At 43.3% G+C, this 12339-nt stretch overlaps 1 protein-coding gene across 3 annotated transcripts in view; it reads right to left on the reverse strand.

Moving 5' to 3' along the window:
• LPIN1 (lipin 1) overlaps positions 1–7750 on the reverse strand; it is a 118626-nt gene extending 110876 nt beyond the window's left edge. For 2 of the 3 annotated variants that reach the window (XR_010599421.1, XM_065587691.1), the window contains exon 1: positions 7437–7750. Coding sequence is in view for 2 of the 3 variants with exons in the window: in XM_065587691.1 (XP_065443763.1) it covers positions 7437–7517 (81 nt within the window). In the remaining variant the exon portion in view is untranslated. The remainder of the gene's footprint in view (positions 1–7436) is intronic. The other variant, XM_065587693.1, reaches the window with a different exon arrangement.
• Between the last annotated feature and the right edge of the window lie 4589 nt (positions 7751–12339).

Here is a 12339-nt window from a genome sequence, read left to right on the forward strand (position 1 = left end):
TTCCAGGCTGGGTAGAAACACTGCCCCATCTCAATTGATTTCAGCTCTGATTGATCATTTAAAATAACAAAAGAGGCTGCTAATGAAGCCTATTTAGCTATTTCTTTGAACATTGGGGAGGAACAGATTAAACCAGATCAGGAGAACCCTTAGGGAGGGTTTGCAATCCTCCTGGCTGAGACACCTGTCCCCACCCCTCTTACCTTCACAGGGCTCTGGCATTCGAGCCCCTGGCTTAACGAGGTCCTTTCAGCTAAAGGTGACCCCTCCCTTACTTGGGACAGGTTAAGCACAGTCCTGCTTCCCTGTATTCCTACAATAATTACAACATTTTGGTAAAAACATTTCACTACTCCTGCATTCAGTACTAAAGTGATTTGTAACCCAACACCAGACAAAGTTGGTTACTTTGAGTAAAAAAAAAAAAAAAAAAAAACCAACAACGCTTTATTTGCTGGATATCTAAGCAGAGCAGGAGCAAACTGTATTTACATAAACTCACCCAAAGTCTCTCCCTCTCTCAGCTAGCTGTCAGGGAAGACAGCTTCATTCCCTGCTTATAGAGATAAAAAGTAAAGTTTCACTGATATGTTTGAGAAAAGTGCCAAGGGAAAATTGACAAGGGTAGCCGATATGACTCTCAGAAGGAGTGTATGTCCAATCTCTGCTACTTCCTTTGTCTTTTCTTCATTTTCTAGGTGTCTTGCATGTAGACTGTAAGCTCTTTGAGGCAGAGAACAGATCTAGTTGTATCTCTGTAAAATTCAAAGCCAGTGGAAACCATTGCATTGACTACAATGTGGAACAGACCCTAAAGCAGCATGCAAAATTTTGGTGCTCTATAAATACTGATTAAAACCTCAGCCTGCCAGGCCTTCCTGAAAACAGGTGTCTATATAAACATCTAAATAAATGCATCTATAGAAGACTTCCTTGCCTTCCTCACAGAGACCTGAGAATGTGTTTGTAAAATGCTTGTGTGGTATACTCCATTATTGCTAGTGATCAAATCTACCTTCAGTGCCCAGCCACAGTGACTATAATCTCCTGCTACTCAGTGACCACTGGGAGAGTTCTCCTTTAGCTCCAGGGGGAAAGGCCTGTGGTTTTAGTACTGAACATTCTTGCACCACTGCCGGCCAAGGTGGCTGTGTAGATAAAGCTGCCGTTTGTTAAGCAGCGATGATTCAAAGTGCTGTAACTGCTAAGTGGTATTATTGCAGGGCACACAGACACCAGAACTGGGTTCTTTAGTAAAGCATTATGAAAGTATTAGAGACTGACACAACTCTGACACCCTTCTGCCTCAACACCTTCATAGCCCAAAAAAGAAAAAATTAATAAAATATAAAAACTAAACCAATCCCACTGCCCCACCCCCAAACAGATCTTTTACCCATCAAAGGGAGAAGAGCCAGAGACTCTGGGACATCCACTAGGGACTGTGCTGTTGATTTGATGTTCAGGGTGCTCAGATACTACAATGATGGGCAACAGGATAAAACCCTGAGGCCAGATCTACACTACAGACTTATATTGGTACAATTATGTCGCTCATGGGTGTGAAAAATCCATCCCTCTGAGCAACACAGTGAGACCACTCGAACCCCTGGTGTAGACAGCACTATGTCAGCGGGAGAGCTTCTCCCATCGACACAGCTACCACCTCTCATGCAGGTGATTAACTATGCTGACGGGAGAGGCTCTCCCATCAGGATCTTCACTTAAGCACTGAAGTGGCACCGCTGCACCGGTGCAGCTGGACTGAGGCACCATTTTAAGTGTAGACCTGCCCTAAGACAGCCAGCCAGAGAATTACATTAAGGTTTGTATTGCGTAGGAAATGGAAATGAATAGCTTCAATTTTCAAAAATATGCAAACTGTTACATTAAATGAAAGAGAAAACGTTCTATGTGCATTTCTTTCACACCTGCACCCATAAGCATTATATGGCTGATCTGCACAAAAGTTCTGAAGATTGTTTGTTGCTACCAAAATCCCTTTGATGAATCTAGGCCTTTAACACTTCATATTTTGAGCAGAACTCTCAAATGTGACAACTGTTCATGTCCTTGGTGTTTCAGAAACTGGCCAGGAGGTTCATGTTGCACTGAAGGCACTCATGACATTCAGTGCCTTGCAAAAGACACCTTCTTTACCTCCAAGATGCTTGCAGATTACAGTGATTTATTTGTAAGAGGAAACCTGGTACATTTCCATCCCCTCTCAGCTCTCTCTTTTCCTGTTCAAGTGTTTGATCACTTCTCAGCCAAGCAATTCATTTTTCCACAGCTTGCATTTTCATTTGCAATATATTTTATAAAGTTTCCTATACCTCAGCCCTAGAAAGTCACAGGGACAACACAGAGATCTACAGAGCCTGAATTCAGTGCCTAGGCGCCTATCCAATAAATAGGGAGAAATAGGTGCCTTCAAGGGTTTCTTCGGGTATGTTAGCAACAAGAAGAAAATCAAGGAAAGTGTGGGCCCCTTACTGAATGAGGGAGGCAACCTAGTGACCGAGGATGTGGAAAAAGCTAATGTACTCAATGATTTTTTGCCTCTGTCTTCACGAACAAGGTCAGCTCCCAGATTGCTGCACTGGGCAGTACAGTATGGGGAGAAGGTGGCCAGCCCTCTGTGGAGAAAGAAGTGGTTCGGGACTATTTAGAAAAACTGGATGTGCACAAGTCCATGGGGCCGGATGCGCTGCATCCGAGGGTGCTAAAGGAGTTGGCAGGTGAGATTGCAGAGCCATTAGCCATTATTTTTGAAAACTCATGGCGATCGGGGGAGGTCCCAGATGACTGGAAAAAGGCTAATGTAGTGCCCATCTTTAAAAAAGGGAAGAAGGAGGATCCGGGGAACTACAGGCCAGTCAGCCTCACCTCAGTCCCTGGAAAAATCATGGAGCAGGTCCTCAAGGAATCAATTATGAAACATTTAGAGGAGAGGAAAGTGATCAGGAACAGTCAGCATGGATTCACGAAGGGGAAGTCGTACCTGACTAACCTAATTGCCTTTTATGATGAGATAACTGGCTCTGTGAATGAGGGGAAAGCAGTGGATGTGTTATTCCTTGACTTTAGCAAAGCTTTTGATACGGTCTCCCACAGTATTCTTGCCGCCAAGTTAAAGAAGTATGGGCTGGATGAATGGACTGTAAGGTGGATAGAAAGCTGGCTAGATCGTCGGGCTCAACGGGTAGTGATCAATGACTCCATGTCTAGTTGGCAGCCGGTTTGAAGCGGAGTGCCCCAAGGGTCGGTCCTGGGGCCGGTTTTGTTTAATATCTTTATTAATGATCTGGAGGATGGTGTGGACTGCACTCTCAGCAAGTTTGCAGATGACACTAAACTAGGAGGCGTGGTAGATACACTAGAGGGTAGGGATCGGATACAGAGGGACCTAGACAAATTAGAGGATTGGGCCAAAAAAAACCTGATGAGGTTCAACAAGGACAAGTGCAGAGTCCTGCACTTAGGACGGAAGAATCCCATGCACTGCTACAGACTAGGGACCGAATGGCTAGGTAGCAGTTCTGCAGAAAAGGACCTAGGGGTCACAGTGGACGAGAAGCTGGATATGAGTCAACAGTGTGCTCTTGTTGCCAAGAAGGCTAACGGCATTTTGGGCTGTATAAGTAGGGGCATTGCCAGCAGATCGAGGAACATGATCGTTCCCCTTTATTCGACATTGGTGAGGCCTCATCTGGAATACTGTGTCCAGTTTTGGGCCCCACACTACAAGAAGGATGTGGAAAAATTGGAAAGAGTCCAACGGAGGGCAACAAAAATGATTAGGGGTCTGGAGCACATGACTTATGAGGAGAGGCTGAGGGAACTGGGATTGTTTAGTCTCCAGAAGAGAAGAATGAGGGGGGATTTGATAGCAGCCTTCAACTACCTGAAGGGGGGTTCCAAAGAGGATGGAGCTCGGCTGTTCTCAGTGGTGGCAGATGACAGAACAAGGAGCAATGGTCTCAAGTTGCAGTGGGGGAGGTTCAGGTTGGATATTAGGAAAAACTATTTCACTAGGAGGGTGGTGAAACACTGGAATGCATTACCTAGGGAGGTGGTGGAGTCTCCTTCCTTGGAGGTTTTTAAGGCCCGGCTTGACAAAGCCCTGGCTGGGATGATTTAGTTGGGAATTGGTCCTGCTTTGAGCAGGGGGTTGGACTAGATGACCTCGTGAGGTCCCTTCCAACCCTGATATTCTATGATTCTATGATTCTATGAACTATGACCACAAAGATAGCATGCCAGGCAGGGAGCCACCTAATCTAGCCAGTGGGAGATGCTGACCAGACAAGTACATATTAATGTATTTAGGTCACAGGTTAAAACCAAACCAAATCAGTAATGATCAAAAACGGTTATCATGTGATGGCTGGAGTGAGAGAGGTGTGGTATCCTTCCAGTTTGCAAGTGTGGACATGTGCCCACATCATGGAAAACACCGCCAGTTGGAACTAAGAGCTTGTCTACATGGGGAAGTAGCCCAAAATAGCTATTGCTGCATAGTTATTCCACACTAGCTCCTCATATGGACACTGTTAATGCAGAATAAGAATGTCTGGAGTAACTCTACATTCACACCCTAGCTTAAGTCCCAATAGTTTCCCCATGTAGACAAGTCCCAACACCCTTGGGGCCAATTTCAACAGGTGCTCAGATGCCATGGGAAAGGGCCTATTATAAAAATCATAAATAGAATAGACAAGAGGCTAGCTATTGACTGGGTGTAGAGATTAACTAACCTAGACGCCTTATACTGCCCTTGCCCATGTTCTGTCCATACTGTGGATAGATAGAGGAGTTCAGGCCCTACTGCCATCAGTCTGGCATCATTCACATGGGAGTTTCCACCCAATTAAGAAGAAAGGATTTTTTGTGGTGGATGGGTTTCATTTCTGAAATTCAGATTTTGACTCAGCTGTGTCCAAACTGTGCGTTCCCTCTTCGCTCAGACCCCACAGAGCAGCAGCAGGGTTACCCTCACACACTAGTCCTGCAGAGCTAAGGATGCAAAGGTGATACAGACAGACATTCTACTACTTTTCTCTACCCTGCTAACTCCCTGGCTGGTTGGTCCTGGGGTAAGCTGCTGGCTGCAGAAGCTCTGGTAGCACAGCTGCAGCAAATCCTTATTGTTGGGAGTTGAGGGGGGTGGGAAGGATGTCAGCAGACACCATTAGGGGCCTCGCAATGATTTCTTCCCCTTCCCATAGGAGGAAGGGAATGATTGAACCTATATCAGTTTTTTCCCATCTCTCTACACTATTGCATTTTGCAGTTCACCATATCATCATCTGCTGCATTATAAACCCAAATCCAAAGGCCTGCTAATGGCCATGTAAACACAGCTGTTGGATTTACCTGGGATTTTATAAAAAATATGTAAGATATGCCAGAACCATAGGCTAAATAATTGTGTTGTAATTTAGGCTTCTAGTTCTATTGCCACTGAGTCTGAATTTGAGCAGTTTGTAAGTCCTTGATTCATCAGGGGGCCCATATAATACATTAGCATAAAGGCAAACATCATTTAGCATTTTCTCCTGAAACAATAACAACAAGGAGTCTGGTGGCACCTTAAAGACTAACAGATTTATTTGGGCATAAGCTTTCGTGAGTAAAAACCTCACTTCTTCGGATGCATTCGAAGAAGTGAGGTTTTTACTCACGAAAGCTTATGCCCAAATAAATCTGTTAGTCTTTAAGGTGCCACCAGACTCCTTGTTGTTTTTGTAGATACAGACTAACACGGCTACCCCCTGATACTTGATTCCTGAAACAATGTTTCTTGTAACTGCTAGAAAATAATCAAAGAGGGCAAAGAGACAGAACTAGTTATGCAAGTTTCTAATCCATAGTCCATCCTTCCTACTTATCCTATAATGAACAACAATGGTGGTTTGTTAAGCTCTTAACTAGATTTCTATTATAAGACTGAGTGATGGTTCTATTTAAATTCCTATACTGTGCTTAGAGACATGTTACATGCGCTCCTTCCAGTGATGCATTACGTGACATACTTTATCTCTGTTTTATGAGATTATTTCTCCAGTCCTCTCCCCAAAAAGGAAAATTATGTTTGACCCCCTCTACATTCCCCTTTGCATGACATTTTATGTGTGTGGTCTCTGCAGTGAATCAGAGGAAGCATTTTTGAGGGTATTTCTAAAAGTGAGAGAATTTTCACTTTGGGGAGATTATTTTGATAAAATACCATCTTTAAAAATAAAAAATAGCTTGGCCTAGACACGCCAAATGTGCATTATTATTCTATCCTCTGTTAGAATTAGCATCTTTCAATATTTGGGGGAAGGTTTGATTGTGGAGTTATTTACTGTGGACTCAAATACATGAGTTCTCTTATGGATGCTAAGGTCTATAATCTTCTGCATCTCCTAAGAGATCTCTACAGTTGAACTAGTCACCATACTCCTACTGAGTGTAAGCACTTCAATAAGTTTGTGGAGGCAAAACTGCCACACTCTTTAAAGTTCTCAGTAGAACTTCAGGTTTAAGAACTTAAGAAGTCAACAGTAGTTCCTTTGAATGAACTATAGTGCATCTGTTGCGAGCAGAAGTTCAAAATATGCCCATTACACAGTTGTCAATTCAGTGCAGAATAAATAGTTCCATGTAGCAATATTTGTGATATTTTTCCTTGACAATTAAAAAAATGCTAGGGACATTCCAAGACAATAACTTTGTCTTAATCATAGAACATCAGGGTTGGAAGGGATCTCAGGAGGTCATCTAGTCCAACCCCCTGCTCAAAACAGGACCAATCCCCAGACAGATTTTTGCCCCAGATCCCTAAATGGCCCCCTCAAGGATTGAACTCACAACCCTGGGTTTAGCAGATCAATGCTCAAAGCACTAAGCTATCCCTCCCACCCATTATGAGTGTAAATACATACCATTTAAGAAATCAGCCTTGGTAGAACATTGGCATTATGCATTAAAATTAAAACCCAGGACATTTTTACATGTAAAGATTAACAAAATTAACCCTTCTTTAAAATCCAGAAATTCAGAGTTATATTTCTACAAAAAAGTTGAAACTGACTTTAGAGCATTGATCATCTTCTAAGTATACAACCAGCAATGCTTTATTCAGCCAACAGGTTCTCAAAGTGAACTGTAAATGCACAGCATTGCTTGCCCTGATGTGTGGATCTGCAGCATGATTAAGTAACACATCCTCCTCCCCATTTCAAATATATTTGTAAATGTCTGTAGGTGGAAATAGAAATGAAAATCAAATCATCAGTTAAACACTTACACTGCTGGAGAAAAGTGGAGTAGATACAAGTCCTACCAGTTCTATTCTGTCTGATATATGAGATTTTATACCATAGTTAGTAAAACTCTTCTACTGCTTGAAAATGTTGTGTATGTAGGTTTAGATTATAAGGCCTTACCCAAGACCAAGAAGATTCTGCACGGTTTCCTCTGTGTCCTGCGTCTCCGGACGACATCTTGAGATGATCATGTTCCTCCATTCCCAGGGAATTCTTTACCCAGGAGTGCTAAAACTGGGTTTTGCTTTGGTCATAAACAAAAATGCTGCCTTCAAGTAATAGTTGTTGACAACAAAGATCCAGAGAAAATAATTTCACTGTGCTCATGTTTGCTTGCTAATTTTACCTGCTCAAGTTCTTGGAACCGTAGCCAGAGCAAGAAACATGAGCCCAATAAGCTAGTGCACACTTTCCTTTCAACTGACTCCTCAAGTATTCCAATTGAGTCACAAGCTTCAGTGGAAGGAAGGCGGCATTACAGACACAAAACACCTTCCAGCTGGATGGTTTCTTTCTTATTTTGAAAGGGTTTTTTCTGGGCAGGCAATTTGCTGAGCTCCTCTAACTGTGAACAAAACTCTATGCAATTTGCATTCTGCAGGCATTTTAATGCATTAGATATGTCTTTAAAATTGGACCCTAGTGTCATAACCCAATCGTATCCTCCTACACAACCCCGGAACTCCACAGCTTAAATGTGGTTACATGGGTGTAACTGAAGATAGATTTTGGCCCTTAATACCTGCCTATTTGATTTTGTAGTGTGGAATGCTACAATTAGATTCACAAGTGTTTCTTTGTCAGAGCTAAGTTTAAAGAGAAATACAACTTCTTAAACCACTGGTTTTGAGTATGCCCAGCTGGGGAGTGTGCAGTTTCACAAACACTTAATGTAGTCCTCCTTTTGAATCCAGATAGCCTTTCCCCTTAAAGCTTCAAACTCTGCTACTTCCAGTCCAGCAGCTGAACTCTTTTGCAAATCCTACCAGTCAGAAACTTGACAGCAAATTAAAGATCTCTCCTGGTTTCATGCCAATACTTTCAGTGTAATTTATAAAATATCTTCTAACTACAGTATGGAATCACTGAACCAGGCACTAAGCTTCTATTGTAGAAGCACCAAACCAATCAGGAGTAGAAAAATGTTAAACTCAATTTTCACACTATAGAAGTAGTAATAAGTACGATATAAGTACTTCAAGTACAGCAGCTTTTCCTAGCTTTGGTGGTTCATAATATCAGACCCTAAAATCACATTGTTCAGATTACACTCTTGCATTTCTATTATATTCTGTATTTACAGAAGGCCTAAAAGGATTTTCTCCAAAGAAAGTTTTTTCCTGTTTGCTCTTTACCTGAGAAATATCAGGAATATCACTTCAGGTTTTGCTGGTGCTCTCTGATTGTGAGTTTTCTGAGCTTTCTTAATAGAAGATGCAGCGGTGTTTCTAATCTCTAGCAAACACAACTTTTCTCTCAAGAGTTTCAAATGTTTGAAATAAATAGCTGTTAAAAACAAAGTTTGAATAAAAATAATTTACACTCTTAATTATGTTTCACTTGTTTGATGCCTCTGATGTTTTAAAACTACTAGTTCTCCAAATAAAGCCTCATTTTCTGCTCCCTTGTATCTTTGGCTATCATTTGCATTTGTGAAGAAGGGATACAGTATACTTCCATTCTGATTTGATACCAGTTTGTACCCACTGTTCAGAGCTGGAAAAGAGCAGGGCCCTTTTTTTCAGGAAAAGCAGCGTAGCCAAGGCCTGGATTCCTAATATTAAAAACTATTGCAGGGGGGAGGAGCTATATTCTGTTCTTCTTTATACATGAAAGAATTTATAAAGATTACAAATCCATTTTTTTTCCTTCATAGATATCTTTAAGAGTGTGACCTAGATCAAATGATTATTAGACTCCGCCTATCTAACTTAAGACAAAATTCTCCAAGGTTTCGGGGAGATATTACTTATGTATGGGTGACTAGAGTCCAAAGCTAACCTACTCCCATTGAAATAAAGGGTAGTTCTGCCATTTACGTCAATGGGAACAGGATTGGTCTCTTGGCCCTTTAAGTTTATTCGACACAGTGACAGCTGGAATTCCTTACCTCACAGGCTCAGCGGCTGTCTGTTCAGTGAGGCACGCTAAGATGATTTTCGGGTATGTCATGAGGGCTGCTTTTAAATCTGCCAGTCTGACCCCTTCTGGTTTGTGCTTTATTAATGTCACTGTGTAGTGTTGAAATAAAATTGTGATTGAATGAACTGAGCCCATGATCGATACATCTGTTACTTCATGTTAAGGCTTCCAAATCTTTCCATTCAGTTGTTTAACTTCACTTGCTATTTATAGCAAGCTATTACAAGATACTCCTAGAGTCAGTTATAAACAAACTATCGGCACCACCAGGGAAATGCTAAATGCAATGACAGCCTCAGCTCCCTGGATGGAGGGGGCATGAAACTTCTCAACTTCTCCATAGCAAGCACTTCTCTGAAGGTTATAGCCCTAGGGTGAGGTAGTTCCTTTCACTAACCAAATACTCTCTGAGACTGTTGCTTGGGCTTTGCTCAAGAGTGCGTCCAAAGGAGTGGCTTCCACCTCCAAAGAGTTCTTGTAAGATCCAACCCTTGAGGAGGACAAACAAGATGTCCCAACCTGAGTCCCTCTGCTGCAGTCCTCCCCACTTTGACCATCAGCCTGGAAGAGCAGTAGAGGGCAGATACCCACCTCGCCTCCAATGCCCTACACCTTGATCTTCCTGCTGGGACAGTCTGTTGTCCATCCACAGGTGCTGAAGAGCCTCCTGCAGGGCACCATGCATTATCACCTGGTCAGCTGTCCAATATCCTCCTGCTGAGGGTCAGCAACCCCAGACTGCTCTACAACTCTGTGTCCACTACCCTGGGTTTTCAGAGACCTGGTCTGCCATTTTCTCCAGGACATCTGTTCCTATAACCACCATGCTGAACACTGCCAGCCTGAACTATGAGAGATACTGGCCATCTGCTGTCCCATTTGGATCAGGAATATCATGTCTAGAAAGAGGACCAAGGCTGTTCTGGCTCTCCTCTCTGGGCTTAGCTCTCCCCCTATGGCTTTCATAATGGGAGAGAGACACAAATGGTAGAGTCTGTGCCCTCCTCGCTAGTGTGGACTGCTCTGGTACCCAACACCATCCTGAAAAACTTCATCCAGGCCTGGGACACATTATTTGCATTGTGGTAGTACCTAGAGTCCCCAGCTGAAACTAGGGCATCATTGTGCTCTCTGTGCACACAGTCCCTACCACAATCTAAGTCGATAAGACAAAGGGTGGAAGAGAAAACGGGGTGAAGTGACTTGCTCAAAGTGATAAACACATCAGTGGTAGAGTCAAGAATAAAACCTAGGTCATCAGACCACACTGTCTCACAGGCCATATGTGCAGTGATCCCTCCCTCACTCCATTAAAGGGATGGCAGGGTGCTCAACATACACCTCGTGCCTGCCTGTACAAGACAGCATTGTTACAGTCTACACCAGCTTTACCTCCATGATCCAAAGGACAGTCTGAAGCATCAGGATCTACCCTCTAACTGTTAACCTTTATGTATAAATCTGTTGTTTCTATGGCATTGGCAGTGTTGGCAAGATTGCGTAGCTAGTTATGTGTAAATAGATATGTTGCATATTCGCCTGAAGTGTTCCTTTAAATAATAAATCAGGAGCAGTGGCACAGGAGCCAGCAAACAGAGCTGAAAACAGGGGAGCTTGAGGGACGCCTATGTGTGTGGTGTTCTGGTGTTTGTTTGTTTTTGTTTTTCCTTGCTAGTGTAGGTGGGAAGGCTATGATAGATAACAAGGCAGCAGTGGTAGCGACCCAAGGAATGGAAGGGACAATGAAGATGACTGGATGGGGAACCTGAAAAGACCTTCACTTGGATGAAGTGCCACCTGATAGAGCAGATGGAAAAGAAGATCTGAGGTTTGGAGATGGAGGTGGAAATTATGGCTGAATTTCAAAGGGGATTTGAGCTAATCATGGAGGGAAGGGAAGAGGAAGCTGAAGGGGAAAGTCAAGACACGCAGATGGAAGCTGGACTGAAGAACTCGGAGGGGAATCTGTTGGGTGAGGAAAGTGGCCAGTAGACACATCTGACTATGAGAACCAGGCAGAGGAAAAGACTGGCTAGTGAAAGAGAAAGAGCTCAGGAACAGGTTTGCTGAAAATGAAGGAGGGGCAGAGTAGGCAGTAACTGAAGGTGGGAGGGCACGAGAGAAGAGCAGCTAGTCCTTAAGAAGAGAGGAAGAGTCAGTGGAGGTACCCAGAGTTCAGAGCCCCAGGAGGATACAGGATGACTCTCAGGAGATTGTAAAGGAGAACAGAAGACTAAAGGACTTGCAGCCAGAAAGAACAGGAAGAAGGCCAGAGAATCACACCAACACCAGGAGAAGAGGCAGGTCTGTGTGATTGGTGACTCCCTACTAAGAAGCACATACAGGCCTGTCACCAGAGCTGATCTGGCAAACAGAAGGGTCTGGGAGCTAAGATACGGGATATGGACCTGAGGCTGAAGAGGATCCTAACGGGACAGGAAATAATCCACTGATTGTCCTTTATGTCGGAACAAATGATACAACTAGATTCTCACTGGAACATATCAAGGGAGACTATGCCAGGCTGGGGAAGACGCTTAAGGAAATGAAGACTCAGATGATCTTTAGTGGGTTCTACCTGTCCCTACAGGGGGAGAATGAAGGAGAGACAAGATTATGATGACCAACAGATGGCTCAGGCTGCGGTGCTATAAGGAAGCCTTTGGGATGTTGGACCACTGGGAGGCATTCATGGACAGAGGACAATTCTCGTGGGATGGCCTCCACCTGAGTAGGGAGGAAAACAGCCTTCTGGGATGGAGGTTGGCACAACTGATTAAAAGAGCCTTAAACTAGGAATTCAGCAGAGATAGTTGCGAGGTGCTCATGTAACCACCACCCCTGATTCTAACACTGAGTGGGAGAAAAATCAAGAAAGAGG

This window comes from Chrysemys picta, chromosome 3 (assembly GCF_011386835.1).
Source record: "Chrysemys picta bellii isolate R12L10 chromosome 3, ASM1138683v2, whole genome shotgun sequence".
Lineage (NCBI taxonomy): Eukaryota > Metazoa > Chordata > Testudines > Emydidae > Chrysemys > Chrysemys picta.